General features: G+C 39.5%; 1 protein-coding gene across 5 annotated transcripts in view; it reads left to right on the top strand.

Annotated features, from left to right (window-relative positions):
* The first annotated feature begins 508 nt into the window (after positions 1-508).
* FER (FER tyrosine kinase) overlaps positions 509-27,857 on the top strand; it is a 452,583-nt gene continuing 425,234 nt past the window's right edge. For all 5 annotated transcript variants that reach the window (XR_004056369.1, XM_030927487.1, XM_030927488.1 and 2 more), the window contains exons 1-2: positions 509-555; positions 19,645-19,789. Coding sequence is in view for 1 of the 5 variants with exons in the window: in XM_030927487.1 (XP_030783347.1) it covers positions 19,775-19,789 (15 nt within the window). In the remaining 4 variants the exon portion in view is untranslated. The remainder of the gene's footprint in view (positions 556-19,644; positions 19,790-27,857) is intronic.

Raw genomic sequence — 27,857 nt, 5'->3', positions numbered from 1 at the left:
GCCTCAGCTTATCATCCCCGATCCGGCCACTTCCCGGCCACGGTAAGGCGAGCCTCCCAAAGTTTCCTGTGACGCCGTCGTCCGCCTCCGGCCCCATCTCACCCCGGCAGCCCAGGACACCGGCTAGGGAGGAGCAGGTTACCGAGGCGGGGAGAGCGGCACAAACGCGCACACTTCGGGACTCCACCCGGGCTGGTGAGCGAGCCCAGAAGGCTGCGGCTACAGCTCCGCGCCTCCACTCCCAGGGCCCGCAGCCCGGGTTAAGCGTGCGCCCACCCAGCCTAGGGCCCAAGTCCTGCCCCTTCGGGGCCCGGGCCAATCGGCCGCTCCCCGCCTCCTGGGAGGTAGTGGAGGAGGGGACTGAGGGCCGGGCGGCTGCGCCCGCCTTCCGCTCTTGCCCATTGGCTGAGGCCTCGAGGGTGCCCTGAGACCGGAGTGCAGCGGGATTGGTTGCAGAGGTTCGTGACAGTGGCTCCTATTGGCTGTGGCAGCCCCCGTGACGCGGGGTGGTGACTGGCTCCGGAGTCTGAGGGGCTCCGGCTTGTCAGGTTCTAGGTAGGTGCGTTTCGCGCCGCCGGCGGTAGGCGCTGTTGCCCGGGGCAACGCGGGGGAAGGGGGTAAGAGGAGGGAAGGCAAGCCTAGAGCGGGGGCAACAATCCCTGCCAGCAGAGGGGCGCCCGGGATTCGGCCCGGGCGTTGGGGGCTGTGCCGAGGCTCTTCCTCCGCCCTCAGCCAGCGCCCCCGCCAACCCCCGTCCCTGGCTGCAGGGTCATCCGCCCATCCTCCCGCCTGCAGCGCAGCATTCCTCGTTGGGGCTTGGGCCGGGCTACACACCCAGCCCCACGAGGCCTGCCCCTCCCACCACCATCCCGGGACCCGAAGGCTGAGGGGGCGGGTGCCCGCGCGAACGGGCTGTGGCGGGCGCAGTGGCTCCGCCCCGTCGCGGAGTCTGGGGGCTGCTAGGCGTGAGGCGGGGTTGGGAGGGACTGTGGGCACCGCCCAATCTTGCCTGTACCCGCACCCCTTTTCTCGGCGGCACTCATCTCCTGGGCGCCGCCCTCCCGCTGGGGTGGCACCCTCAACCCCTGGTGTTCCCCCAATCCCTTCCTGCCTCTGGAGCCCCGCAGTCTCCCTTGACCCGCTGGGTCCTCCCCAGCTCTCCGCCTGTCACTTTCTCTCGCTTTTATCCCCTACCTCATCTTTCTCCTCCCGTCTTGGCCAGAGGCGTCCTCCAAGAGTCTACTTAAGAGATCTTAAATGTGAAGCTAGTGTTGTCGTTGGTAATTTCTGCTCTGTGGTCTCTTTGCCGATTAGAATTGGGGAGATGTTTGGAGGCACCTTCAGGGGTCATCTTTCTGCCTTACAGTTTCCCTTAACATCGACTTTCTGAATACGCTCATTGGGTTGTGTTGGTAGGGGCAGGGTACTTCTTGCATAAATTGAGGACTTGACTGTGAGGTGGGCACTTTGTACGTTTGTGATTTTGCCATCCACTGTAGTGCAATCCAAAATCTAATAATTTGTTAAGGCTGTTAGCCTTACATTTTTCCTTCGCCTTATGGTTAAAAAAAAAAGAAACTTTTTAACCTTTTTAATTCAGAAGTTGCGTATATTAATGGTGGTCTCACTATCACTTTGACATAAACTGCTGTAAAGGTGTACTGCCATTTTCCTTTTATCCAGATATTTGAAGATAATAAATTTCTCAGATTAAGTCACCATATATAGAAGTGTAATGGAAAAATAATTAAGAGAATAGATCAAAACTATTTTAATGATTAAAGATTAGAAAATACTTTTCAATTCATATGTGGAATGAGAATAGGATTAAAAAAAACTATTGCAAAATCTGTAGTGCAGTATTTGTAGTCCTGGTATATATACCTATGTTGCCTTTAAGAAGACATTTGTGAATAGCTGCAGGTTTGTCAGTCAGGAAGGCAGAGTGTATCTTTTTGTAGTCCAGGAAAGCTTTTCTGCCGGTACTTTTGAGCCAAGAGAATTATGCTTCCAAAGATGCTGGTAATATATTAAGAGAGTACATAGGCATACTTCTGTTTTCATCTTTGAAAGACCTTTGGTGAAGATCTGTTTCTCTTCTGCATTGATTGTTGATAGCATTAAATATACATCATCTAAAACTATATAGTGTCAAGTTGATGCAGCTTCTGCACTACTTCAAAGGTTGATGTCATTAGTTCAGAAGAAAGAATTCAGGCTTTGGTAGACAAATCACTTACATTTCATCTTCAATCTAGATGTTACTGTAACTCTGGACTGTGAACATTTCAAATTTACCAGTTTTTTCTCACCTATTTTACTATGAAAAATTTCAAACAATGCAGAAGAGTCGAGTTGAACCCACCACCTATGTATTTAGCAATAGCGATTTCAAGGCTACTGTTATACAGTAAACATTAAGGAATAGAGGAACTGAAATGATCAAGCTTAAAAAGCAGCATATGTGGCCGGGCACAGTGGCTCACGCCTGTAATCCCAGCACTTTGGGAGGCCAAGGTGGGCAGATCACTTGAGGTCGGGAATTGGAGACCAGTCTGACCAAAATGGAGAAACCCGGTCTCTAATAGAAATACAAAATTAGCCAGGCGTGGTGGCTCATGGCTGTAATCCCAGCTAATCGGGAGGCTGAGGCAGGAGAATCGCTTGAAACTGGGAGGTGGAGTTTGCCATGAGTGGAGATCGCACCACTGCACTCCAGCCTAGGCAACAAGAACGAAACTCCGTCTCAAAAAGACAAAAAAACAAACGAACAAAAAACCACAAAAAGCCCAGCATATGTATATACATGTGTATGTAGTATATAGTATATGTGTATATACACACCACCAAATTATAAGGTGCTTATTTTTGTTTGTAAGTGGGAATTGTACTTACTAAAACTATACTAACTTAATTACATGAGACTATTCAAAGCAATCTTGTGAGTGAGGTAGGAAGTCATCATCTTTGTAATTAAGGCCCAAATGAGTAAACTGCATTTTGGTAATCAGACAAAAGGAAATCTGATGAACTTGTTACACAAATAAAAGTTTTGCTTCAAAATTGGACTCCTGTGTAAACAGATTATAGTTTTGTACTTGATTTATAAACATCTTTTGGAGGGAAGTCTAAGGGACTATCAGTTATGTAAAATTTGGTAACAAACTTGATAAATTGGGTCAATCTTATGTCTGTTCATTTGGAATAAGAATGTATTTTTGTAATAGAAAAAGCTTACAAATGTGAATTTGTTTTAGTAGAACTGCTTCATGGAGACTGAAGTAATTAGATTTAAGTCAGTATTTCAATAGGACTCAACTATCTTGGGTGTTGTCTCATGGTTCTGAGGAATATTTTGATACAAAACCTCAATTTATAGTAAAGGAGTAAGTGGAAATGGGTATAAATTCACACATTTGTATATCTGTGATTTTTCTATACCTGGGAAATTCCTGCACACCTCTTTAAGTATTTGAATCTTGCTTTTTAGTTTTTGCATACCCTAAATCTGTTTTTCATACTTCATTCATTCATATAGTAATTTCTTAAATATTAAGGGCTATGTCTCAGAATTTATAGATCTCTGGATTGCTTTATACTGTTTTTCCAGATTTCATTTGTCTTTGTTATGCTTATGTATGGTTAACCTATCATGCTATTGATAGACTAAAAAAAACAATTAGGTCACAGTTTTAGAACTTTAGTTGTAGATTCAGTAAATTCAGAAACAATTGGATTTTTTAAAATCAAGGCTCCAATTTTCCCTTCCCTCCCTACCTCCTTCCTTTTTTTACTCCTTTTCTTTCCTATTTTTATTTGATTATAAATGTTAAATGCCTTACAATCGATTCAGAAAAGTATGGAGAAGAAAATGAAGTCACCCATCATTCTACCATAGTTAATGATTTGGAAACTAACAGAAACTTGGATTTCTTCTGTAACACTCTACCAATTATTGAGACTTTATGGTTTTCATTTCAGTGTATCTGCATTCACATCAAAATTTGTAAGAGTTCTTGAACTTGAGGCTGTTACCTTAAATTAGTAGAGGGCTCCTAGATCTGGGGGAAAAAAATGGAAAAGAATAAATAGAGGACAGATTAGAGTCAGAACAAAGGAATTAGACCCAAGCAGTTACTTTTTCTTATTCTGTAAGTATAAATATTTTAGTTTACCATATAAAACTGCTGTATGGCTGACAAAATATGGGGCCATATTTTTTCTTTGGAATTCAAAATATCTAGGTAAAACGAAGTTTTCTTGATTCTTTTCAATAAATATTTCAGATTTCTCCATTTTTGGAGGATATTACATAATTCAGTTTTAAAAAATTTAATGTCATGCATGATTTGTAATTATTTTTAAAATATTCATATCAGACAATTACTAATTTTTAGTCTATTCATCACCACCATTCATTATAAACTTGATATTGTCACTTTTTTTAGTAGGTATTAAAAGACTGGACATTTTATGTAGGTGTTCCTTGCTGGGTTGCAAAGTGTGGTGAAAAGAAGAGCCATTTATTTTAGAGTCAGATAATCTGGGAAAAGAAGAGCCATTTATTTTAGAGTCAGATAATCTCTTCTGTGGGATCTTGGACAAGTTATTTTATCTCTTTAAGTTATAATTTTCTCATCTATTCAATAGGGATAGTAAAATTGCTGCACTAGCTTGTTACATAGAAGAAATGAGACAACGTAGGTAAGATTTAGGACGTATTCAACTGACTTTAGGAAGTATTCAACTTCTGTATTCAGTTCTTTACATGATAACATTGATTTTTATCTCTTCTCGTATTAATGTGTTTATTATACCATCCACAAAGTCCTTGTTTCAGACATAAGAAATTAAAATATAATGTACATTAAATTTACTTAAGTTGAATGACATTGGCATTTATACAAATAAAACAATTAGAAATATCTCAGATTAGCTGTTCTTTTTATAAATCTTATATTATTGTATCTCAGTAGAGATAATTATAAATTTACTTTAAATGATTTTTAACCCCAAAATATCTCCAGTTTGTCTGGATTCCTGATTTATTTTTCTTTTTCCCTAGATGATCATGTGTTTTTGAATGGTTGCCCTAAATTCCTTTCATTTAAACCACAGGTATTAGCTACACGTTACTGTCTTAAATCTCTTAAGTAGTGCGCCTGCAAGCACATTTTCTCAATCTGTTTAAAATTTAAACTTTATTTTTAAATTTAATAATACCCTTATTTGTATATTAGTTTTGTCTTTTCCACCTCCTACTGAAACATATGATTATTTTTTAAGGAGCAGTATTTTACAGATATCCCTATTTTAGATTGTGTGTTCTCTAAATATAGGGTTCCGATTCTTAAAGAACATACAGTTTAAATGGGCAGACCAGCCTATAGTTATTCTGTGTAGAGAAGCAAGCACTGAACTGAGTTAGGAGTTGAACTGGAGTCCATATGGTCTCATCCAGCAGTAAAACAGATTTTTGTGATTCAAGTCAGTGTTTCTCATATTTTTTCCCATCCAGGTACAAGATATTTACATGTGTGACATATTCCACTGTGCAGTTTTCTAGCATGCAAGCTCTAATTCAGTCTCTCTCCTATTCAAGAAAGCATATTAGAATGCAGATGATTGAGAGTGATATCATTATGGATATAAACTTGAATCTACTCTGATTTATTGGAGAAAGTGAGTCATTAAAAAATGTGGACTGGGTGCAGTGGCTCATGCCTGTAATCACAGTACTTTGGGAGGCTGAAACGAGAGGATCACTTGAGCCTAGAAGTTTGAGAACAGCCTAGGTAATATAACGAGACGCCACTCTACAAAAAAAATAAAAAAACTAGCCAGATATGATGGCATGTGCTTATACTACTACTAAGGAGGCTAAGGCAGGAGGATTCCTCGAGCCCAGGAGTTCAAGACTGCATTGAGCTATGATTGCAGCACTGTGCTTTGGCCTGGGCAGCACAGTGATTCCCTGTCTCAAAAAAAAAAAAAAAAAAAGTGTCTAAGTATTGGTAGTAACAAATACTGAAGACATACCTTACAATTCTATAGTTGGGACCCAAGTTATTTCCACATTTTCCTGAAGTGAATGCCCCACTAGTTTTTCTTGTCATTCTTATAATGCTACAGATGAAAATATAGTTACACTAATTTTATGTAATTAGTAAGAGTTCTACATTTAAAAGTTAGAATAACTTAATGAATATTGTAAAATATTTGGGTAACAGTACCTCAGTCTTTATTGTGACTGAAATAACACTAATTGTAGAAAACAGGAAATTAGTTTTCTAGTGTAAATCATTTTACTTGCAAAAAGGCTATTTCTATATTGGGACTTAAGGTTTTAGGAAAAGTAGAAACAGTACTAGAATTTTTATTTTCTAGGCACTTAGAATATAAAAATGCTCTTTGCATTGGCTCAGTCAGAAAAGTATCTTTGCATTACTATGAATAGAGCTTACTTTTAAATCAGTCATCCTATGTGGAAGTACCACATATAATATACAGTTCTAAGTGAAGACTTAGAAAAACTATGTTCAGTAGACCTTTGATATTTGCAAGTGGTATTTCTTGAAACCTTTGTGAATCTAGGATACAGCCACCTCCATAAAATGTAGTCAGATTTAGTGGAAAAGTTTAAGTGATCCCTTCAGACTCGTACAATCCTGTAAGTAGAACTCGAGTCTTTAAAGCTATTAATTGTTTTACTTCTAAAATGAAGACCAGACAACTTTGCATTACATTATTTGTTTACAGGCAAGGTTCTTATTCTTGCCCCTTGTGTCCTATAGTTTGCGGAATAGAAGAGCATTTCTGGCTTAATCACAAAGCTTCCTGCATTGTCACAAGGTTTAGTCCTTGGTCGCTCTAAGGCTTTTCTGTATGCTGCTGTTTCTTGGATGTTTTCTCCGTGGAGTTGAACACTTCTGTAGCATGTGTCCTTTCTACTATCTGGATGTCTTCAGCTTGGGAGAATTTCCCAAGCTTCTGTGGATTGATGGGGCTCTCTTGTTAATTTCACATTATACAAAGAAAAGTGCATTTGACTCTTCTGGCAGTGTTCAGGGTTTTTTGTTGTTGTTGTTGTTTTTTGAGACAGAGTTTCACTCTTGTTGCCCAGGCTGGAGTGCAATGGCGCAATCTCAGCTCACTGCAACCTCCACCTCCTGGGTTCAAGCGATTCTCCTGCCTCAGCTTCCTGAGTGACTAGGATTACGGGCATGCGCCACCATGCCTGGCTCATTTTTTTGTATTTAGTAGAGATGGGGTTTCACCATGTTAGTCAGGCTTGTCACGAACTCCTGACCTCAGGTAATCCACCCGCCTCGGCCTCCCAAAGTGCTGGGATTACAGGCATGAGCCACAATGGCTGATTGCAGTGTTCAGTTTTGATAACAAATGTGTCAGTAGCCACCCTAGCAGCTATACCACATCTTGTTTTATGAAAATACATGGTATCAGCTGGGCACTGTGGCTCACGCCTGTAATCCCAGCACTTTGGGAGGCCGAGGTGGGGGGATCATCTGAGGTCAGGAGTTTGAGACCAGCCTGGCCAACGCGGTGCAACCCTGTCTGTACTAAAAAAATACAAATATTAGCTGGGTGTGGTGGCGCGCACCTGTAATCCTAGCTACTTGGGAGGCTGAGGTGGGAGAATTGCTTGAACCTGGGAAGTGGAGGTTGCAGTGAGATTAGACCGTGCCATTGCACTCCATCCTGGGCAACAAGAGCGAGAAACTCCATCTCAAAAAAAAAAAAAATAATAATAATAAATTTAAAAAAAGAAAATATACAGTGTCTTGACTTTCTCTTGAATTTTTTTTAGAATTACATGCTTTCTATGTACTTTCTTATATAGGTTAACCATTATTTAAATTTCCACTAAGATTTTACAAACTTTTACTAGGAGCAAAGGCAACATTTTCAGGTATCACCTTTTTTCTTTGTTTCAATATAGAAGTGTGTGATGGACTTTCTAATATGGAAAATCCAGTCACTATCACATTTGCCATCCATTCTGAATCTACTCCAAATGTATATATTTGGCTAAGTACCATTACTTTGTGATGCCTGTTTACTTTTTATATATTTAATAAATTTGCTATAGTGGCGTAATTAAGGGGAACTAAACAATGTTGTTTCAGATAATTATTAATGATAAAATGGCAATAGGTAATTATCGGTCAATATAACTAATTAATATGATACTGTATAATTATCTAGTTAATGATAGATCAGTATTTCAATTATAAGCATTTATGTTGGGGATGATGTATAAGAATCTTTAGGTAGATTTATATACAATAGAAACTTTTTACAAAGGAAGAAGCCAATTTCTTTCTCCTACACACACACACGTTTTTTGTTTTGTTTTTGTATAGTTCTTTTTTCTCCCCTCCTCAACATTTTAACCTCTCAGGTAGAGATAGTTTCTGTCAATATAAGTCTTAAGTCTTTTAGTAAATTATATGGCTTCAGATATAATGGTGGTGGCACCAACATTTCTTTAGTGCCTGCTAAAAAGTGCGATGCACTTTTGTACATTTCTTTTGAATTTATGAATTTGATGGCTTGCATGTTCTTTTTGTGATCTGTAACCAATTTTAGGTCATATCATTTATTCAAGGAGACCCAGTTATAAAATGATACTGAGATTTGAACTTGGGTGTTTCATACTTTAAACCTGAAATAAATGTGAATGGTAAAAGTCTAAATATAGTAAACTATTAATGGTCCTGGATTTAATAGAAGTTTCCGCTATTTGGGAGCGACTCTAAAGGTCTATGTTGAAATATTTGCAGTTTTGCTGAGATTACTTCCTCTTATTAGAAGCAAGACCCTAACATATTCATGCTCCTGGCTGTCTTGTGTCTATATTTTGCTTTGGCTTTGTTCTGTTTGAGATTGTCCTATACTATAAATTATGTGAAGTTATAAAATGTTTCTTTGTAAAATAATTTCCTGATAAAGAAAGCCAGCTGCTAGAAGTGGAGAGAGAATAAAGAGGCCTGAGAAGGTGGTGGATCTTAGCTAGAAAACAGACATTTTTGAATAAGTTTAACAATGGAATGTTGAATTTAGTGAGTCTTTGATCTTGATGCGAATCAATCCACCATGCCTTAGAGGTAAAAAAAAGTTAATTTGTGAAACATTTTCATTGAGTGTTCCAGTTCTGTCAAAAATTCTCATGGTCTTTAGACAGACTTCTTGAAAATGTCAGGAATCTTACGTTCACAAATCCTGTCCTCCATCCCTTCTGTCCTACCCTCAACAATAATATTTGAAAGGAATTTGTTTATTAACAGCTACTACTTTCTAGAAGTTAATATAGTTCTGACAAATATCTTAAAATGTTAACATAAACAACAGTGTCCGAACTTCTGGGATAATAGGGGTTTGCTTTTGTGACTATTTCACAATTAATCATAACAATATAGTAGCTAGACTTTGGTGGTTGCCTGTTTTAAGTGTCTGATTTCTTTTCTGTATTTTGGAGCCTGGTTTACCCTGTGTCTGGAACTGGCATTCTAAAATCTGAATGTCTTAGCTTGCTATTACATACAATAATATCATGGATTTTGAAAGAGGATGAAGATGGTGAACAGATAGGCGTGCCCTTCAATCTACATTATAAAAAATAATGTAGAAATGTTCTGTGCTAGACAAGAGGCAAACTGTTGCAGGAATGGGACAGAAAGCAGGAAGGCATGTGATTCTTCCATTTTCGATCTTTCTACAGATGTTACTAGAATACTCATCCCATGTGAGGATTTATCTTACAGCTACAGATAATTATAAAGCATAGAGAGGTTTTGGACTGTTTTCTTGAGAGGCAGTATGGTGTGGTGAAAAGAGCAAACCTACCTAGTGTTGAATCTGTGCTCCTAGTAATAGCTGTGTGAATTTAGACAAATAATTTAATTATAACTTTGGAATTTTTCAAGTTCAAACTAAGGATGACAATACTAGAATTTTCACTATTCTTCAGTTGCATGAGACCGAAACTCCACTCATACTTAAGGCACTGAAACTGGAAGTATATTCTCTTTAGGTACATATATACTCTCATGTAGGCCTTCTCCATGTGGAGCTCTGTGACATTTCTTTCACTTGGGTTCAGGAAGCCAAACATAAAGACTTCTGTTATCCTTAGTTCTAGCAAAAGTTCCAGGATTGTGTCTCGTTGAATGATTCCAATCATTTCCCCATCCCTGATCCCGTGGTCACAGAGATGATGTATGATGATAGGCTGTATCTGGATTAGATGCTAACTACTGGAAGTAGAAACAGAAAGTGTGGTCAGCTATGTCTAAACCCTTTGGCCTGAGAATCACAATGGTTAGACTCACTGGAGAAAAGAGAAGATACTGTGACCCTGGAAAGAGGGAGTAGATGCTGGGTGAGCAAAACACATTTACTATAGTCCTCTAGTGTGCGTACATGTCCTCCCTTGTATACATGCCCTTGAAAAAAATGCCCTCACCTGTCATGTAAATTTTTTGCTTATAACTTTCGATGCATTTGCCACCTGTCCCTTAATAAAAGAAGACAACTAAAAGATTTAAGTACTGCATCTAGCTTTAAGGCTAGGATCTCTGGATAATTTCTTTAGTTCTGTTTGAACAGACTGTCTCAGGGTCTAGCAACTTGCAGTTGACCAGTATAATTAATTGTAATAAGGCCAGTATTCAGTGATAGAAGGAAAATAGCATGTGGACAGCGAAAACCGTTAATTGATATCCTACTTCATCACTCTTAAGTTCTGCCTGCTGTAAAGTCCTGAACATGGACATAATTCAGGCAAGTGCTTAACCACTTTTTAACAAGGATGACCTTTCCCCCAGTTTCCAATACTTTGTTCTCATTTCTGTCTGAGACCTCATCAGAATGGCCTTTACTGTTCATATTTCTGCCAATATTCTGTTCATGGCAACACAGTCTTTTTCTAGCATTCATCTTCAGAACTGTTCTAGCTTCTACCCATTACCAAATTCCAGAGCTGCTTCCACATTTTTTGGTATTTGTTATAGCAACATGCCACTTCTCTGGTACCAATTTCTGTCTTAGTCCATTTTGTGCTTCTATAACAGAATACCACAGACTGGGTAATTTAAAAATAATAGAAATTTATTCTCTCACAGTTCTGGAGGCTGGAAATGTCAGAGTCAAGGTGTAGACATCTCATGAGGGCCTTCTTGCTGTGTTCTCACATGGCAGAAAGCTGAAGGGCAAGAGAGGGATGAACTGTGTGTCCTCACATGGCAGAAGAGAAGAGAAGAAAACACATTCCTGCAAGCTCTTTTTGTACCAGCATTAATCCATTCATTAGGACTCCACCATCATGGTTTAGGTTTAGGTTTGAGACCTAAACACCTTCCAAAGGCCACACCTTCCAATACTATAACACTGGGGAAGTTTTCAATACATGAATTATGGAGAGCACACATTCAAACTATAGCAACTGGAAGAGAGAAAAAGGGGAAAAAGCCCATAGAGATAACTTGTCCATAATACAGGTATATTTCACTGGATAGATATGATAAGGATTTTTTGACCTGGCAGTGGAATAAGATTTTTGCTTAGCCAATATGGCATAATGGATGTTGCATTAGCAGTCACAAAAACATTACTCTTGTACATCTCCATCAGAGTTTTTAGGTGACCAGGTGCATTGTTGATGATCAATACTATTTTGAAAGCAATCTTTTATTTATTTTTTCTTCTGAGCAGTAGGTCTGAACAATGGGCTTAAAATATTCAGTAAGCCGTGCTGTAAACAGATGTGCTATTATACAGGCTTTGTGTTTTCATTCCTAGAGCATGGGCAGAGTAGATTTAGTATCATTCTTATGGACTGTGCATACTTAGAATGGTCACTGAGCATTGGGTTCAGCTTAAAGTCACCAGCTGCATTAGCCCATAACAAGAGTCAGTCTGTCCTTTGAAGCTTTGAAGTCACGCATTAACTTTTTTTCTGTAGCTATGATAGTCCTAGATGACATTTTCTTCCTATGTAAGGCTGTTTCATATACACTGAAAATCTGTTGTTTAGTGTAGCCAGCTTCATTAGTGATCGTGGCTAGAGTTTTGGATAACTTACTGCAACTTCTCCATCAGCACTTGCTGCTTCACCTTGCACTTTTATGTTGAGGTAGCCTCTTTCCTTCAGCCTCATGAATCAAACTCTGCTAGTTTCAGAGTTGTCTTCTGAAGCTTCCTCACCTCACCCAGGCTTCATAGAATTGAAGAGAGTTAAGGCCTTGTTCTGGGTTAGGCCTTGGCTTAAGGGAATGTTGTGAATGGTTTAATCTATCTAGACTGCTAAAACTTTCTTTATATCAGCAATAAGGCTGTTTTGCTTTCTTGTTGTTTGTGTGTTCACTGGAGGAGCACTTTTCATTTTCTTCAATAACTTTTCCTTTGCTTTTACAATTTGGGTGTTTGGTTCAAGAGGTTCAGCTTATTTTGGCTTTCAACATGCCTTCCTCACTAAGCTTAATTTAGCTTTTAATTTAAAATGAGGGATGTGCAACTATTCCTTTTATTTGAACACTTACAGGCCTTTGAAGGGTTATTAATTGGCCTAATATCAAATTGTTGTGTCTCATGGAACAGGGAAGTCCAAGAAGAAGGAGAGGGAGTAGAGAATGGCTGGTTAATACAGCAGTCAAAACACACATAACACTTATCAGTTAAGTTCACCGTCATATATGAGTGTGGTTCTTGGTGCCCCAAAACAGTTAAGATAGTAGCGTCAAAGATCACTGATCACAGATGACTATAAAATATATAATAATAATGAAAAAGTTTGAAATATTGTAAGTATCACCAAATGTAACACAGAGACATGAAATGTATATGCTTTGGAAAAACGGTGCCAATAGAGTTGCTCAGCGCAGGATTATAATAGAACTTAAATTTGTAAAAAAGGGAATATTTATAAAGTGCAGAAAGTCGAAGTGTAGTAAAACAAGGTGTACTTGTCTAATTTATGAGGACAGCAATTTACCAGCTATTTTGCTTATTAAGGATTGCTCACTTCTTACCCTACAGTAGAGGGTTACCAAGTTTGCTTCATTTTCTATTATTGACTCAGTCTCACATTTTAGAAGTGTAACTTGTGTTACCTTATTTCTAGTATAATCATTTCATTTCTTTTCTTTTTTTTAAGACAGAGTCTCACTTTGCCACCCAGGCTGGAGTGCAGTGGCATGATCTCAGCTCACTGCAACCTTGGCCTCCCGGGTTCAAGTGATTCTCCTGCCTCAGCTTCCTGAGTAACTGGGACTACAGGTGTGTGCCTCCACACCTGGCTAATTTTTTATTTTTTATTTTTAATGGAGACAGGGTTTTACCATGTTGGTCAGTCTGGTCTCGACTCCTTACCTCAGGCAATCTGCCTGCCTTGTGGTATAAATTTTTGTATTTGTTAGGCTTCTTTTGGATGCTAGTGACAGACACTTATTTAAAAATTTAGTCCTTCCCGTCTTTATAAATGGCAGTTCCATCTTTGTTTTTGCCCTGACCCGAGTGTCAGCAAAGTTATCCTTGATTCTTTTTCTTTCATTCCTCAACTCAGACTTTCAGCATACTCTGTTTTCTTCAAAGAAATACTTATAATCTGACTGGCTCTCACCGTCCCTACTTCTGTCATCCTGGTTCAGCAACATCCTCTTTCTCCTTCTACGTGATTCCTAAAAAGTCTCCCTGCTACTACTGTTGCTCTAAAAAATAGCCTGTGTTACCCTTTTTAGACATAAGAGATCATGTCTCTTCCTTGCTCAGAATCTTTCAGGGGTTTCCCACATAAAAGCTCAAGTCCTTAAAATGAGCTATAGTTTCATGGTCCTGCTTTCCTTCCTTCATGCAGGATCTTTTTCCGAACTAGTTCTTCTCTGAACTATAGTTTAAAATGGGCCATGGTTTTGTGGTTCTGTTCTCCCTCCCTCATGCGGGATCTTTTTACTATTTTCTCCACCATTCACTGCACACAAGCCTCCTTGTTTTTCCTTAGATAGATATTTTATACTTTCTGTTCTGTTCTGTCTGCTTAGAATGCTCTTCTTCCAGATAGCGGTTCCTTCAGCTAACCATATGACTAACTTCCTTATCTGCTTCAGGTCTTTGGTAAATGTTACTTATCTGTAAAGTCTTTAATCACTCAACATATATTTGAAATCTACTACTTCATACTTACCTTTTTCTGCTTTAAAAAATAGTGCTTATTACTACCTAACACTGTGTATTTTATTTACTTATTTTGTATTTTGTTTGTTTCCTCTCTCTAGAATACAGCTTCCATGAGGGCAAGAATTTTTACCTGTTATATAGGAAAACTCATGGCACACAGATAGCATAGTAGGCTTTCAGCAAATATTTGTTGAATGAATTAATAAATAAGAAAAAAAAATATGTTGCCTCATGTAACCATTAACTCTGAAACTCTGAAGGGACTGAGAATACCCTGTTTGCAAACAAGCAAGTTACCTTGCCATACTTTTATATACGTACATTAATAGAAGAGCCCTGGGTCAGAGACTCGGGGGGTTTATTACAGCAAAAGCAGTGGCCAGAGAAATATCTTCGTGCTGATTCTCCCTGCCCCATCTCTGTGACAAAGCAATGTGATGAGGGCTAGATGTTTACCTACACATGCAGCAGATTTACATCACAGGAGAGGAGCCTTGCAATGAGGAGACTCCAAGCTTGTGTAGGGTGTTGGCACATCTGCTATCCTCCCCTGCAGAGCGAGAAAGATTACTCATTAAGCACATCTCTTCCAGAGGAGAGGGAGAAGGTATCTTTAGGTTTCTTACCCTAGAATATAAGTAAATGTTTCCAGGGAGGGGAAGGAGAGGGCTTAATTTCTCCAAAGCTCTTTGGAGTTTTCTATCTTTAGGGAGATGCTATCTCTAGCTTCCAAGACTGTCTGTTATGCAAATACCCATTTGTAGTACATTTTGGTCAGAAGATTCTGTGCAGGAGAATGAGAAATGCAGAGTGAATTGTTTCCCAGCAGTAATTCTGAATTCCAGCAGCTGTATCTGTTTACATCTGAACTCAGATTTAGGGAGAAAATATTTTCAGACATTTCTCCATTTCTCTTCTCTTGGTTCTTTGATTGGGTTGCTTGATTGTCTAGTAGGTGCTTATCATCATCTTTCAGTTTAGCAACCTTGGCTGAAAGATAACTTTCCTTCCTGATTAGCTTCTGCAGAAATGTTGGGATTCAGTATTATCTGTCCAATTTGGGTAACAACTGCTTGCGAGAAGGAAATGCTGATTTCCCAGACCTGGGTTATATTCCTACCCCAGAAACTAATGAGTGCTGGTGATCAATGCCACCCAAACCACGTGGATTGATGATAAGAGAAGGAAAGTTTGGGAAAAGAAAATTAAGATGCTGCTACCAACAGAAGGGGAGATAGATGCTTCAGAGTAAAAAAACAACGTGGGTCTATTACTGACATGCACATGCAACTCACAGTCATTTTTAAAAATAGAATCTTATTGTATATAGGTATAACTACTTCATCTGTTTTTCATCTACCACATATCATGAACGAGAAATTTTCTTTGAAAATAATTTTATTTTTAAATTTTATTTTATTATCTATTTATTTATTTTTGAGACAAAGTTTCATTCTTGTTGTCCAGGCTGGAGTGCGGTGGTGCCATCTTGGCTCATTGCAACCTCCACCTCCCAGGTTCAAGTGATTCTCCTGCCTCAGCCTCCCAAATAGCTGGGATTCATGTGCCAGCACGCCTGGCTAATTTTGTATTTTTAGTAGACATGGGGGATTCTCCGTGTTGGTCGGGTTGGTCTTGAACTCCCAACCTCAGGTGATCCACCGGCCTTGACCTCCCAAAGTGCTGGCATGAGCCACTGTACCCGGTCGTGAAAACATAATTTTGAGTGGTTGTAAAATTACACTTAAATTCATTGTTTAAAATAGATACTTAGTTTATCAGAATTGGATTTTGAAAAATTAAGGGGATATTTATTAGAGAAGTGGGGAGAGTAGAGATGGGAAAGAGAAGTAGAGCCAGGACCAGGGTAAGGCAAGAGAGTTGCCTAGGACACAAAATATGAGACATAATCACTTTTAGGGTCATGCAACTGCAGGGTGGCACTTGCATGATCCTGAGAGTATCTCCTTAAATTTTGCACCCCAGGTATTTCTCTTGTATCACCCTAGTCCCATTTGTGAAGAGAAGCATATTTCAGGGAATAGGAACTATTCCTATGTTTTGGAACAAACTATGTTTTGGCTATGGATGTGAGTTAGAGATGAAAGTGTGTGTAACTGAGGAAGTTGGTGGGGAAGATTAAGGTGCATTAGAAAGCAGTCGTTATGTGTTTTCAACTGTTATGTATGGAAACCTTTACTGAGTCTGGTAAGCATGATAATACCTTTGAAGTAACACAAGGAATATAATTTTTTTGATTCATAGGTTTATAGTGGTTTGAATTTTAAAAGTTCCATTTAGAGGCTGGGCACAGTGGCTCACGCCTGTAATCCCAGCACTTTGGGAGGCTGAGGCAGGTGGATCACGAGGTCAGGAGATTGAGACCATCCTAGCTAACACGGTGAAACCCCGTTTCTACTACAAATACAAAAAATTAGCTGGGCGTGGTGGTGGGCACCTGTAGTCCCAGCTACTCAGGAGGCTGAGGCAGGAGAATGGCATGAACTTGGGAGGTGGAGCTTGCAGTGAGCCGAGATGGTGCCACTGCACTCCAGCCTGGGCGACAGAGGAAGACCCTGTCTCAAAAAAAAAAAAAAAAAAAAAAAAAAAAAAGTTCCATTTAGAGATGCCACCAAAAACGGTTGTCACTTTTAACCCAAATCTTTTCACTATCAAAGAAAAATGCTTTTTGTTTCATTGAAAGATAAAAATTATAGAAAAGACTGAGTTGGTGATTGAGACATAATACATGGGTCCTTTGACTAGCTTGCTTTCTTTTCTCTCTCTCTTTCTTGACAGGGCATTGCTCTCTTACCCAGGCTTGAATACAGTGGTGTGATCACAGCTTGTTGCAGCCTTGACCTCCTAGGCTCAAGTGATCCTTCTGCCTCAACCTCCTGAGTAGCTAGGACTAAAGTTGACTAGCTTTCCTGAGCAAGATACTTGACGCTGCTCAATATTGGGCCTGAAATCTCAGTTGAATAGTTGTCTTTCTTGAACTTAGGTCTGTGGAAACCATTTCCATAGCAAAGTGAGAGACCAGAACAGGGAATCCTAAATAATGCAACTGTCTTTGCTGATAGAAAAGAGAGTTTAAAAATTTTTAATATTAATTGGATAATCCAGTAATTTTTGGCTTTGTCTTTGGAGTGGGAATTGGATACATATATAATGTGTTTTGTTCCTCAGAAAGCTGTATGAGTAATACTGTTTACTGAACTATACCCTGGGGGTTTAATTAAAGATGATATATTGAAAGCTGCATAAAAGTGAAGTCATGACTGAATTTTTTCTTTTTTTTTTGAGGCAGGGTCTCACTCTGTTACCTGGGCTGGAGTGCAGTGACACAATCATTGTTCACTGCAACCTCCAATTCCTGGGCTCAGGTGATCCTCCCACCTTAACCTCTCAAGTAGCAGGGACTACAGGCACATGCCACCACACCTGGCTAATTTATGTATTTTTTTGTAGAGATGAACTCTCACTATGTTGTCCAGGAGGGTTTGGAACTCCTGGACTCAAGCGATCCTCCTGCCTTGGCCTCCCAAAGTGCTGACATTACTGGCATGAGCCACCTCATCTGGCCATCGTTAAAATTTTTATATTTAAAAATAATTTTGTCATGAATTTTATCATTTTATATAACAACTCTTGTTGAAGCCTTACTTTACACCAAAGTGTACAAATCAGAGGAAACTATAATTCATTTTGGAATTTCATTCATTTGGTAGTTACCTGTTTGCTGGCTACTGTGTTCCAAGTACTGTGCAAGTGGCTATGTTAAAATAGAAATCCCTGTCTCAATCATGTCACAGTTTTATGGAAGACGAGAAATGTATTAACACTTTAATTACATGTAGATTAGATTTCCAACCAGTTCTAGCTTTAGGAGCTTTGCTATATCTAAAAGGGAATAACATGCTTTCCTAGGGGTGAAGGTATCCTTTGGAAATGGTTAAAAGATTAGAAAAGTAGACTTGGAGAATATGCTTGACATACTGTGTTTGGTCTGTTTCCTGAGCAGAAGGAAAGAAATAATCTTGTTGGTAACATTTATGGAATGTCATCTGATTCATGTGAAAGTCAAGGTAGTAGGGGAAATGATAGGAAACAGAGTAGGCAAACAAAAAAGAAGAACTTGGAAGAAGGAGGGAGCTTATGATAAACCAGGAAGTTGGGATTAAAAATAGTATGGCACAGGCAAAAAGTGAGATATTGTAACAGGGGTATAAACTATATATATTGACATCAGTGATAAAGGAGAGAGCTAGTGACCAAAAAACCTCTCAGAAAAGTTTACAGTTTTCAAGGACTGAAGGGAGAACAGCCAATTCAAGGATCATACATTGGCATACTAAAGCATATGAGGCAGAGGCCAGGCGCGGTGGCCCATGCCTATAATTCCAGCATTTTGGGAGGCCGAGGCGGGTAGATCATCTGAGGTCAGGAGTTTGAGACCAGCCTGACCAACATGGTGAAACCCTGTTTGTACTAAAAATGCAAAAATCAACTGGGCGTGGTGGCACATGCCTATAATCCCAGATACTCAGGAGGCTGAGGCACGAGAATCACTTGAACCCGGGAGGTGGAGGCTGAGTGAGTCAAGATCATGCCATAGCACTCCAGCCTGGGCGACAGAGTGAGACTTCATCTCAAACAAACAAACAAGCAAATAAATAAATATGAGGCATATTTATGAGGCAGAGAAAATATGTGTTTGCTGGGGGAATCCTTCCCAAACCTTCCCCAGCCTTTGAAAAAGATTTTCTTGTGTACTTAATTACTACGTTAGGCTGTAGTAATATTTTGACAAGCATAATCACTGGCTGCTTCTGATGCCTTTCAAACTTTTTCGGTTTTTGAGACAAAGTCTTGCTCTGTCACCCAAGCTGAAGTGCAGTGGCCTGATCATGGCTCACTGCAGCCTCATCTCCTGGGTTTAAGCAATCTTCCCACCTCATCTTCCCAAATAGCTGAGATTACAGGTGTGTGCCACCATGCCTGACTAATTTTTTAACTTTTGTGGAGACTAGGTTTCACTATGTTGCCCAGGCTGGCCTCGGACTCCTGGACTCAGGCCATCCTCCTGCTTTGACCTTCCACAGTGTTGGGATTACAGGTGTGAGCCACTGCGCTTGGTGTGTTTCAAATTTGAAGTTAGTTTTATGATGTAAAAATGGAGAAAAACATGACTTACCTCTTGAAAACTGAGGGAATAGGTTGGAGGAGAAGGTAAAAATATATTACTCTTTCGGAAAGTTAGAGAAAGATAGGGGAGGGAGTAAACAGTGGAAGATAAGGCAGGTAAGTGTAGCATTCTTATTTTTAACATCGCAATTGTCATAAGCTGTCGCAGTTAATTTCCAGGAATAGCCAAATATACTGAAAGTATGCATTTTTATCTCTTTCTCCATAGTGAACAGTTCTGACTCCTTGAATTTCTTCTTGCAGCTCATGGTTTTTGGCTAGACCTGTGATCATTTTCGCTGGACTTCACTGCACGCTTTCTCAGTATCTCCTTCGTCCCTAATGTGTGACACCTCATCATGAACATGCTACTTTAGCTAAGGCATGGCCAGCAATGAACAGCAGTAAGGTAGGATTACTTTATTCTTCTTGGTAAGACACTAAAACAGTTTTTATTTTGGGTCTCTGAAATTGCGACTTGTCTTGATTTTGTAGTATTCTTTACCCTAGATTATTCTCCTATGTGGGCTATTATCGTTTTATATTCATGTTTATTTATCTTTTGCTTGTCATCTATCCCAATTATTTGATCTCATTTGTGACATAATTATTTTTCTCAACTAACACTTATAATTAGCAGAATCCCAATCTGTATCTCTTCTGCAACCTGTGTGCCCACGAGTCCTATTTTTTTAACCACTTGGCACCAGACTGAACATACCACATATTTCTTCTCAAATACTTGCACTTTGTTCTACATTTCTGTATTTCCATTAATAGCATTATTAATCTCATTGTCTAATACAATCATATGTTCATTGACTATTTCATTAATTCATTTGAGAGGTACATTGATATTCTAAGTATCATACGGTGTGCTGCTTCTGAGCATGTAGTGATGACTATGCTGGATGTTCCATCCTTATTTCCATCCTTATATTCTGAGGGAGGGGATAGGTTAAAAATAAATTGACAAAACAATTATAATACAATTTTTTTTTTTTTTTTTGGAGACAGAGTCTGGCTCTGTCACCCAGGCTGGAGTGCAGTGGCACCATCTCAGCTCACTGCAACCTCCGCCTCCTGGGTTCAAGTGATTCTCCTGCCTCAGCCTCCCAAGTAGCTGGGATTACAGGTGCTCACCACCACGCCTGGCTAATTTTTGTATTTTTTTAGTAGAGACGGAGTTTTGCCATGTTGGCCAGGCTGTTCTCAAACTCCTGACCTCAGATGATCTTCCCACCTCGGCCTCAGATGATCTTCCTGCCTCGGCCACCTAAAGTGCTGGGATTACAGGCGTGAGCCACTGTGCCTGGCCTTATAATACAATTTTTTAAGGAAAGCAGAAAAACAGATAATATGGATATGAGGAGGTGGAATCTACTTTAGATAGGGTCATATAAGACTCCTCTGAGGGGCTGATATTTAAGATGAGACCTATTCTATGAGAAGGAGCTATTTAAAGAGTGAGTATTGTGTGTGTGTTAGGGCAGGGGAAGGGAGTTGTTTTTGATTGGAAGAGTATTCTCATTAGAAGGAATACTGTGTGCAGAGACCCTGAATGAGGAAAGAGCTTGGTGAATTTGAGGAACTAAAGAATACCAGTGCGGTTGACATAGTGAAAGAGGCAGATTTGAGTAGGAAGAGATTATAGAACTATTTAGGGCTTTGAAGGGTTTGGCCCGAAGTTTGCATCTTATATCATTTTAACTGCTGTGGGAGACAGGGACTGGTTGAAATGAAAGTGAAAGCTAGCTTTAAGGAGCTGAGATAAGATAATGGTGGCCTGCATGATGGGGTTGTAGCAATAAGGGAGAGATGGATGAATTTGAGATGCATTTTCATTTTTTTTTTTTTTTTTTGAGACAGAACTCATAGGACTTCTATATTGTTTGGGCGTGGAAAGAGTGAGAACATACTCAAGGATGACTTCAAGAATTTTGGTTTTTGAGCAGCTGATTAGAAGCTGGTATCATGTACAGAAACCTTTTAGAAAACAATCCTTCCTGTTAACTGATGGATTGCTTGTTTTACCAAAAGGCAATTAACTGTAGTGCTAGAAATAACATTAGTGCTGGAAATAAAGCATCTGGCAAATTTGTAATATATATAGTTAATACTTTACTTTGCTTTTTTTCCACTGATAATTAGTATTATTATTATTTTTTTGAGATGGGGTTTCGCTCTTGTTGCCCAGGTTGGAGTGCAATGGCACAATCTCGGCTCATGGCAACCTCTGCCTCCCTGAGTTCAAGTGATTCTCTTGCCTCAGCCTCCCGAGTAGCTGGGATTACAGGCATGTGCCACCATGCCTGGCTAATTTTGTATTTTTAGTAGAGACGGGGTTTCTCCATGTTGGTCAGGCTGGTCTCGAACTCCTGGCCTCAGGTGATCCTCCCGCTTTGGCCTCTCAAAGTGCTGGGATTACAGGCGTGAGCCACTGCGCCTGGCCTTGTATGATTTTTAATTAATTGTGAGTTGAATTTTATCTGACTTCAGAGTCTTTCTGGAAGTGACAATAATTGGTCTATACTTTTATACTGAGTTTTAAGTCTACTCTCCCTTGCATTCTTTTAAAACAGATAATTCTTTTAAGGTTTTTGGCCAGTCTGAAGTCTTCCCAGACTGTTAATTCAAAGTTCTAATATGTAATTTTATTGTTATTTTATTTTGAAGATTTCCTTTTTTCTTTCTTTGCGGGACAGAGTCTTGCTGTACTGCCCAGACTGGAGTGCAGTTGCACAATCACAACTCATTGCAGCCTGGAAACGGAGACAGAGTTTTGTTATGTTGCCCAGGCTGGTCTCCTGAGCACAAGCCATCCTCCCACCTCAGCCTCCCAAAGTGTTGGGATTACAGCTGTGAGCTACAGTGCCTGGCCTATTTGGAGATTTTCAACCATCCCACCCTTAGATGTATATCATACTAACCTCACTTAAAAGCATCTAGCTTGTTTAAATTCCTAGGAGGTTCATTTATTATCTTTTTGGTTTTACAGCTTCATCAGAGGATATTTATATTCAACTTCTTAGGATTGATATTTTAGGTGCAAAGTAAAATGGAATAAACCTTAAAATAAATCTATGTATTATTTGTTTTTTCTAAATTCATCAGTAGTCTTATCTTTCACTTTTTTCTCTGAAAAAAATTTTTTTTATTTTTTTTGAGATGGAGTCTCACTCTGTCACCTAGCTTGGAATGCAGTGGCATGATCTCAGCTCACTGCAACGTCTGCCTCCCGGGTTCAAGCAATTCTCTGCCTCAGCCTCCCGAGTAGCTGGGATTACAGGCACCCGCCACCATGCCTGGCTAATTTTTGTGTTTTTAGTAGAGACAGAGTTTCACCATGTTGGCCATGCTGGTGTTGAACTCCTGACCTTGTGATCCACCTGCCTCGGCCTCCCAAAGTGCTGGGATTACAGGCTTGAGCCACCGCGCCCCTCTCCTCTGAAGAATTTTTAAGATGTTTTCTCAAAAAAGAGTTAAGAGTTGTCTGTGCTCTCTATAAAAGGCATTTGGTTATCTGTTTTAACTATTTTATTTTTATCCGTACAACAGTTCTATTTTTTCTACTTTGCATACGGTTATCTTTTGAGTTTTAGAGCTGAGAGGTAGTAGTAGAATTTTAGTAGTAGTAGGATTTTATAACTGAAAAATGCCTTGGAGATTTTTCTACTTCCTTCTCCTTTAGCTGGGACCTAGAGAGGTTCTGTGACCTGCCCAAGATCATGTAGCTGGCTGTCACGATTGTTGAGGCTAGTGCTGATTTCACTCATCATGCTTCAAACTGGCCTCCTCTCATGCTTTCTGTATTTCTCTCATTTCAACATTTATTGAAAATGTTCAGTGCCACATCAAAATTGAGTATATAGGACAATGAACACCTCTGTTACCTTTTACCTGGACTTACCGTTAACATTTTGCCACGTTTTCTTTCTTTACATGTTTATATATTTAAAAAATCATTTGAAACAATATTAAAGACATCATGATAACTTAGAACTTTCAACATGCAGATCCTAAGGACATGGATAATTTCCTACATAATCAGAGTACCAGCATCATATATAAGAAAATAACCATAACATTAAGAATATATTTGTCTTTTTGTTCATTTTGGCTGCTATGACAAGATACCTGAGACTGGGTAATTTATAAACAACAGAAATTTATTTCCCATAGTTATGGAGTCTAGGAAGTCCAACATCAAGACGCCAGCAGGTTTAGTGTCTGGAGAAGGCCTGTTCTTCATAGATGGTGCCTTTTTGGTGACCTCATATGACAGGAGGGATGGAACTGCGAAGGGAATGCAGTTCTCTGCAGCCTCTTTTATAGGGAGGGCATCATTCTGTCTATGAGTGCAGATCATTCATGGCCTAGTCATCTCCTGAGGACCCCTACTCTTGATACTGTCACCTTAGGGGGTTAAGTTGAATTTTGGAGGGACACATATATTCAAGTTGTAGTGTTTAATGCAGTGGTTCATATTAAGATCTCCCCTGTTATGCCTAATATATATACTAGGCATTAGCCTTGTAGTATAGTTTGAAGTCAGGTAGCGTGATGCCTCCAGCTTTGTTCTTTTGGCTTAGGATTGTCTTGGCAATGCGGGCTCTTCTTTGGTTCCATATGAACTTTAATATATATATACACACATATTTGCTGCTGTTGTTGTTGCTGTAGGATTCAAGCAGGTTTAATGGATTGCATTTGCTTCTTATGCCTCTTTATTCTTTTTTATTTTCAAACAGCTGCTTGCTTTTTTTTATCATGATCTGTATTTTCTTTTAAAAGATAAAATTTGTATGTACTTAACATCTCTTCTGAGAATTGCCTGGTTTCTTAGAATACTGTTTGTCCAAAATTTATTTGCAGTTTGCCTTTTTGTTTAAATTCTCTGAGATAGCTGGAGGCAACATTGTCATTTCTAAGCTTTTTTTCTCCCAAAACATAATTTCAACTTTAAATATACATGACATCAGCTGCGGTTTTTACATTTGGTTGCATTAAGTTAAAGATAAGAAAACTGGGAGATATATGTTGGACTTGATCTGCTGGCACTAGTCAGCAATTGAAATTCAAGGAGTTCCTCCTCCACCCTCCATTGCCTATACTAACCTTCTAACCAGGAATTCTATCTAGGAATATGTATCTATTAATAGTAGTTTTGGACATTATAAAGCAGTAGCAGTCTAGTCTTTCAAAAATGCATACTTTCAAGTCAGAAGTAGATTAAAATGCAAACGATGTGTAAGCAAGTACACAGAGACACTCAGAGCTAAGCACAATAAGAAAAGATTTAATTAAATACCTTTGCTCTGGTACTTGTGTATAACTGTCACTCAGTGAGTGTTCTCTTTTACCTTCTTTTTTTTTTTTTTGTGATTTCAAGTATTTCCTTGGTTCTCCCTTATTATTTTTTTTCATTGTACTTTTAAGTTGTAGGGTACATATGCACAACCTGCAGGTTTGTTACATACGTATACATTTGCCATGTTTTTTTTTTTTTTTTTTTTTTTTTTTTATTAAAGTTCTAGGGTACATGTGCATAACGTGCAGGTTTGTTACATATGTATACTTATGCCATGTTGGTGTGCTGCACCCATCAACTCGTCAGCACCCATCAATTCATCATTTATATCATGTATAACTCCCCAATGCAATCCCTCCCTCCTCCCCCCTCCCCCCTCCCCATGATAGGCCCCAGTGCGTGATGTTCCCCTTCCCGAGTCCAAGTGATCTCATTGTTCAGTTCCCACCTATGAGTGAGAACATGCGGTGTTTGGTTTTCTGTTCTTGTGATAGTTTGCTAAGAATGATGGTTTCCAGCTGCATCCATGTCCCTACAAAGGACGCAAACTCATCCTTTTTTATGGCTGCATAGTATTCCATGGTGTATATGTGCCACATTTTCTGAATCCAGTCTGTCACAGATGGACATTTGGGTTGATTCCAAGTCTTTGCTATTGTGAATAGTGCCGCAATAAACATACGTGTACATGTGTCTTTGTAGTAGAATAATTTATAATCCTTTGGGTATATACCCAGTAGTGGGATGGCTGGGTCATATGGTACATCTAGTTCTAGATCCTTGAGGAATTGCCATACTGTTTTCCATAATGGTTGAACTAGTTTACAATCCCACCAACAGTGTAAAAGTGTTCCTATTTCTCCACATCCTCTCCAGCACCTGTTGTTTCCTGACTTCTTAATGATCGCCATTCTAACTGGTGTGAGATGGTATCTCATTGTGGTTTTGATTTGCATTTCTCTGATGGCGAGTGATGATGAGCATTTTTTCATGTGTCTGTTGGCTGTATGAATATCTTCTTTTGAGAAATGTCTGTTCATATCCTTTCCCCACTTTTTGATGGGGTTGTTTGTTTTTTTCTCGTATATTTGTTTGAGTTCTTTGTAGATTCTGGATATTAGCCCTTTGTCAGATGAGTAGGTTGCAAAAATTTTCTCCCTGTACCCATAAACTTGTCATTTACATTAGGTATGTCTCCTAATGCTATCCCTCCTCACACCCCCCACCCCACGACAGGCCCTGATGTGTGATGTTCCCCTTCCTGTGTCCAAGTGTTCTCATTGTCCAATTCCCACCTATGAGTGAGAACATGCAGTGTTTGGTTTTTTGTCCTTGTGATAGTTGGCTGAAAATAATGGTTTCTAGCTTCATCCATGTCCCTACAAAGGACATGAACTCATCCATTTTTTTTTGTTGTTGTTGAGATGGAGTCTCGCTCTGTCGCCCAGGCTGGAGTGCAGTGGCGCGATCTCCACTCACTGCAAGCTCTGCCTCCCGGGTTCACACCATTCTCTTGCCTCAACCTCCTGAGTAGCTGGGACTACAGGCACCTGCCACCACACCCGGCTAATTTTTTGTATTTTTTAGTAGAGACGGGGTTTCACCGCGTTAGCCAGGATGGTCTCGATCTCCTGACCTTTTGATCCGCCTGCCTCAGCCTCCCAAAGTGCTGGGATTACAGGCGTGAGCCACCGTGCCTGGCCGAACTCATTCATTTTTATGGCTGCATAGTATTCCATGACATATATGTGTCACATTTTCTTAATCCATTGTATCATTGATGGGCATTTGGGTTGGTTCCCAGTCTTTGCTATTGTGAATAGTGCCGCAGTAAACATATGTGTGCATGTGTCTTTATAGCAGCATGATTTATAATCCTTTGGGTATATACCCAGTAATGGGATGGCTGGGTCAAATGGTATTTCTAGTTCTAGATCCTTGAGGAATCGCTACACTGTCTTCCACAATGGTAGAACTAGTTTACAGTCCCACCAACAGTGTAAAAGTGTTCCTATTTCTCCACATCCTGTCCAGCACCTGTTGTTTCCTAACTTTTTAATGATCGCCATTCTAACTGGTGTGAGATGGTATCTCATTGTGGTTTTTATTTGCATTTCTCTGATGGCCAGTGATGATGAGCATTTTTTCATGTGTGTGTTGGCTGCATAATGTCTTCTTTTTTTTTTTATTTTTTTTATTTTTTATTATACTTTAAGTTCTAGGGTACATGTGCATAACGTGCAGGTTTGTTACATATGCATACTCGTGCCATGTTGGTGTGCTGCACCCATCAACTCGTCAGCACCCATCAATTCATCATTTACATCAGGTATAACTCCCAATGCAATCCCTCCCCCCTCCCCCCTCCCCATGATAGGCCCCGGTGTGTGATGTTCCCCTTCCCGAGTCCAAGTGATCTCATTGTTCAGTTCCCACCTGTGAGTGAGAACATGCGGTGTTTGGTTTTCTGTTCTTGTGATAGTTTGCTAAGAATGATGGTTTCCAGCTGCATCCATGTCCCTACAAAGGACGCAAACTCATCCTTTTTTATGGCTGCATAGTATTCCATGGTGTATATGTGCCACATTTTCTGAATCCAGTCTGTCACAGATGGACATTTGGGTTGATTCCAAGTCTTTGCTATTGTGAATAGTGCTGCAGTAAACATACGTGTGCATGTGTCTTTATAGCAGCATGATTTATATTCCTTTGGGTATATACCGAGTAGTGGGATGGCTGGGTCATATGGTACATCTAGTTCTAGATCCTTGAGGAATTGCCATACTGTTTTCCACAATGGTTGAACTAGTTTACAATCCCACCAACAGTGTAAAAGTGTTCCTATTTCTCCACATCCTCTCCAGCACCTGTTGTTTCCTGACTTTTTAATGATTGCCATTCTAACTGGTGTGAGATGGTATCTCATTGTGGTTTTGATTTGCATTTCTCTGATGGCCAGTGATGATGAGCATTTTTTCATGTGTCTGTTGGCTGTATGAATGTCTTCTTTTGAGAAATGTCTGTTCATATCCTTTGCCCACTTTTTGATGGGGTTGTTTTTTTCTTGTATATTTGTTTGAGTTCTTTGTAGATTCTGGATATTAGCCCTTTGTCAGATGAGTAGATTGCAAAAATTTTCTCCCATTCTGTAGGTTGCCTGTTCACT

This window comes from Rhinopithecus roxellana, chromosome 3 (genome assembly GCF_007565055.1).
Source record: "Rhinopithecus roxellana isolate Shanxi Qingling chromosome 3, ASM756505v1, whole genome shotgun sequence".
In the NCBI taxonomy this organism is placed as follows: domain Eukaryota; kingdom Metazoa; phylum Chordata; class Mammalia; order Primates; family Cercopithecidae; genus Rhinopithecus; species Rhinopithecus roxellana.
The sequence above is the reverse complement of the archived record's forward strand: the minus strand, read 5'-3'. Positions and strand labels throughout refer to the sequence as shown.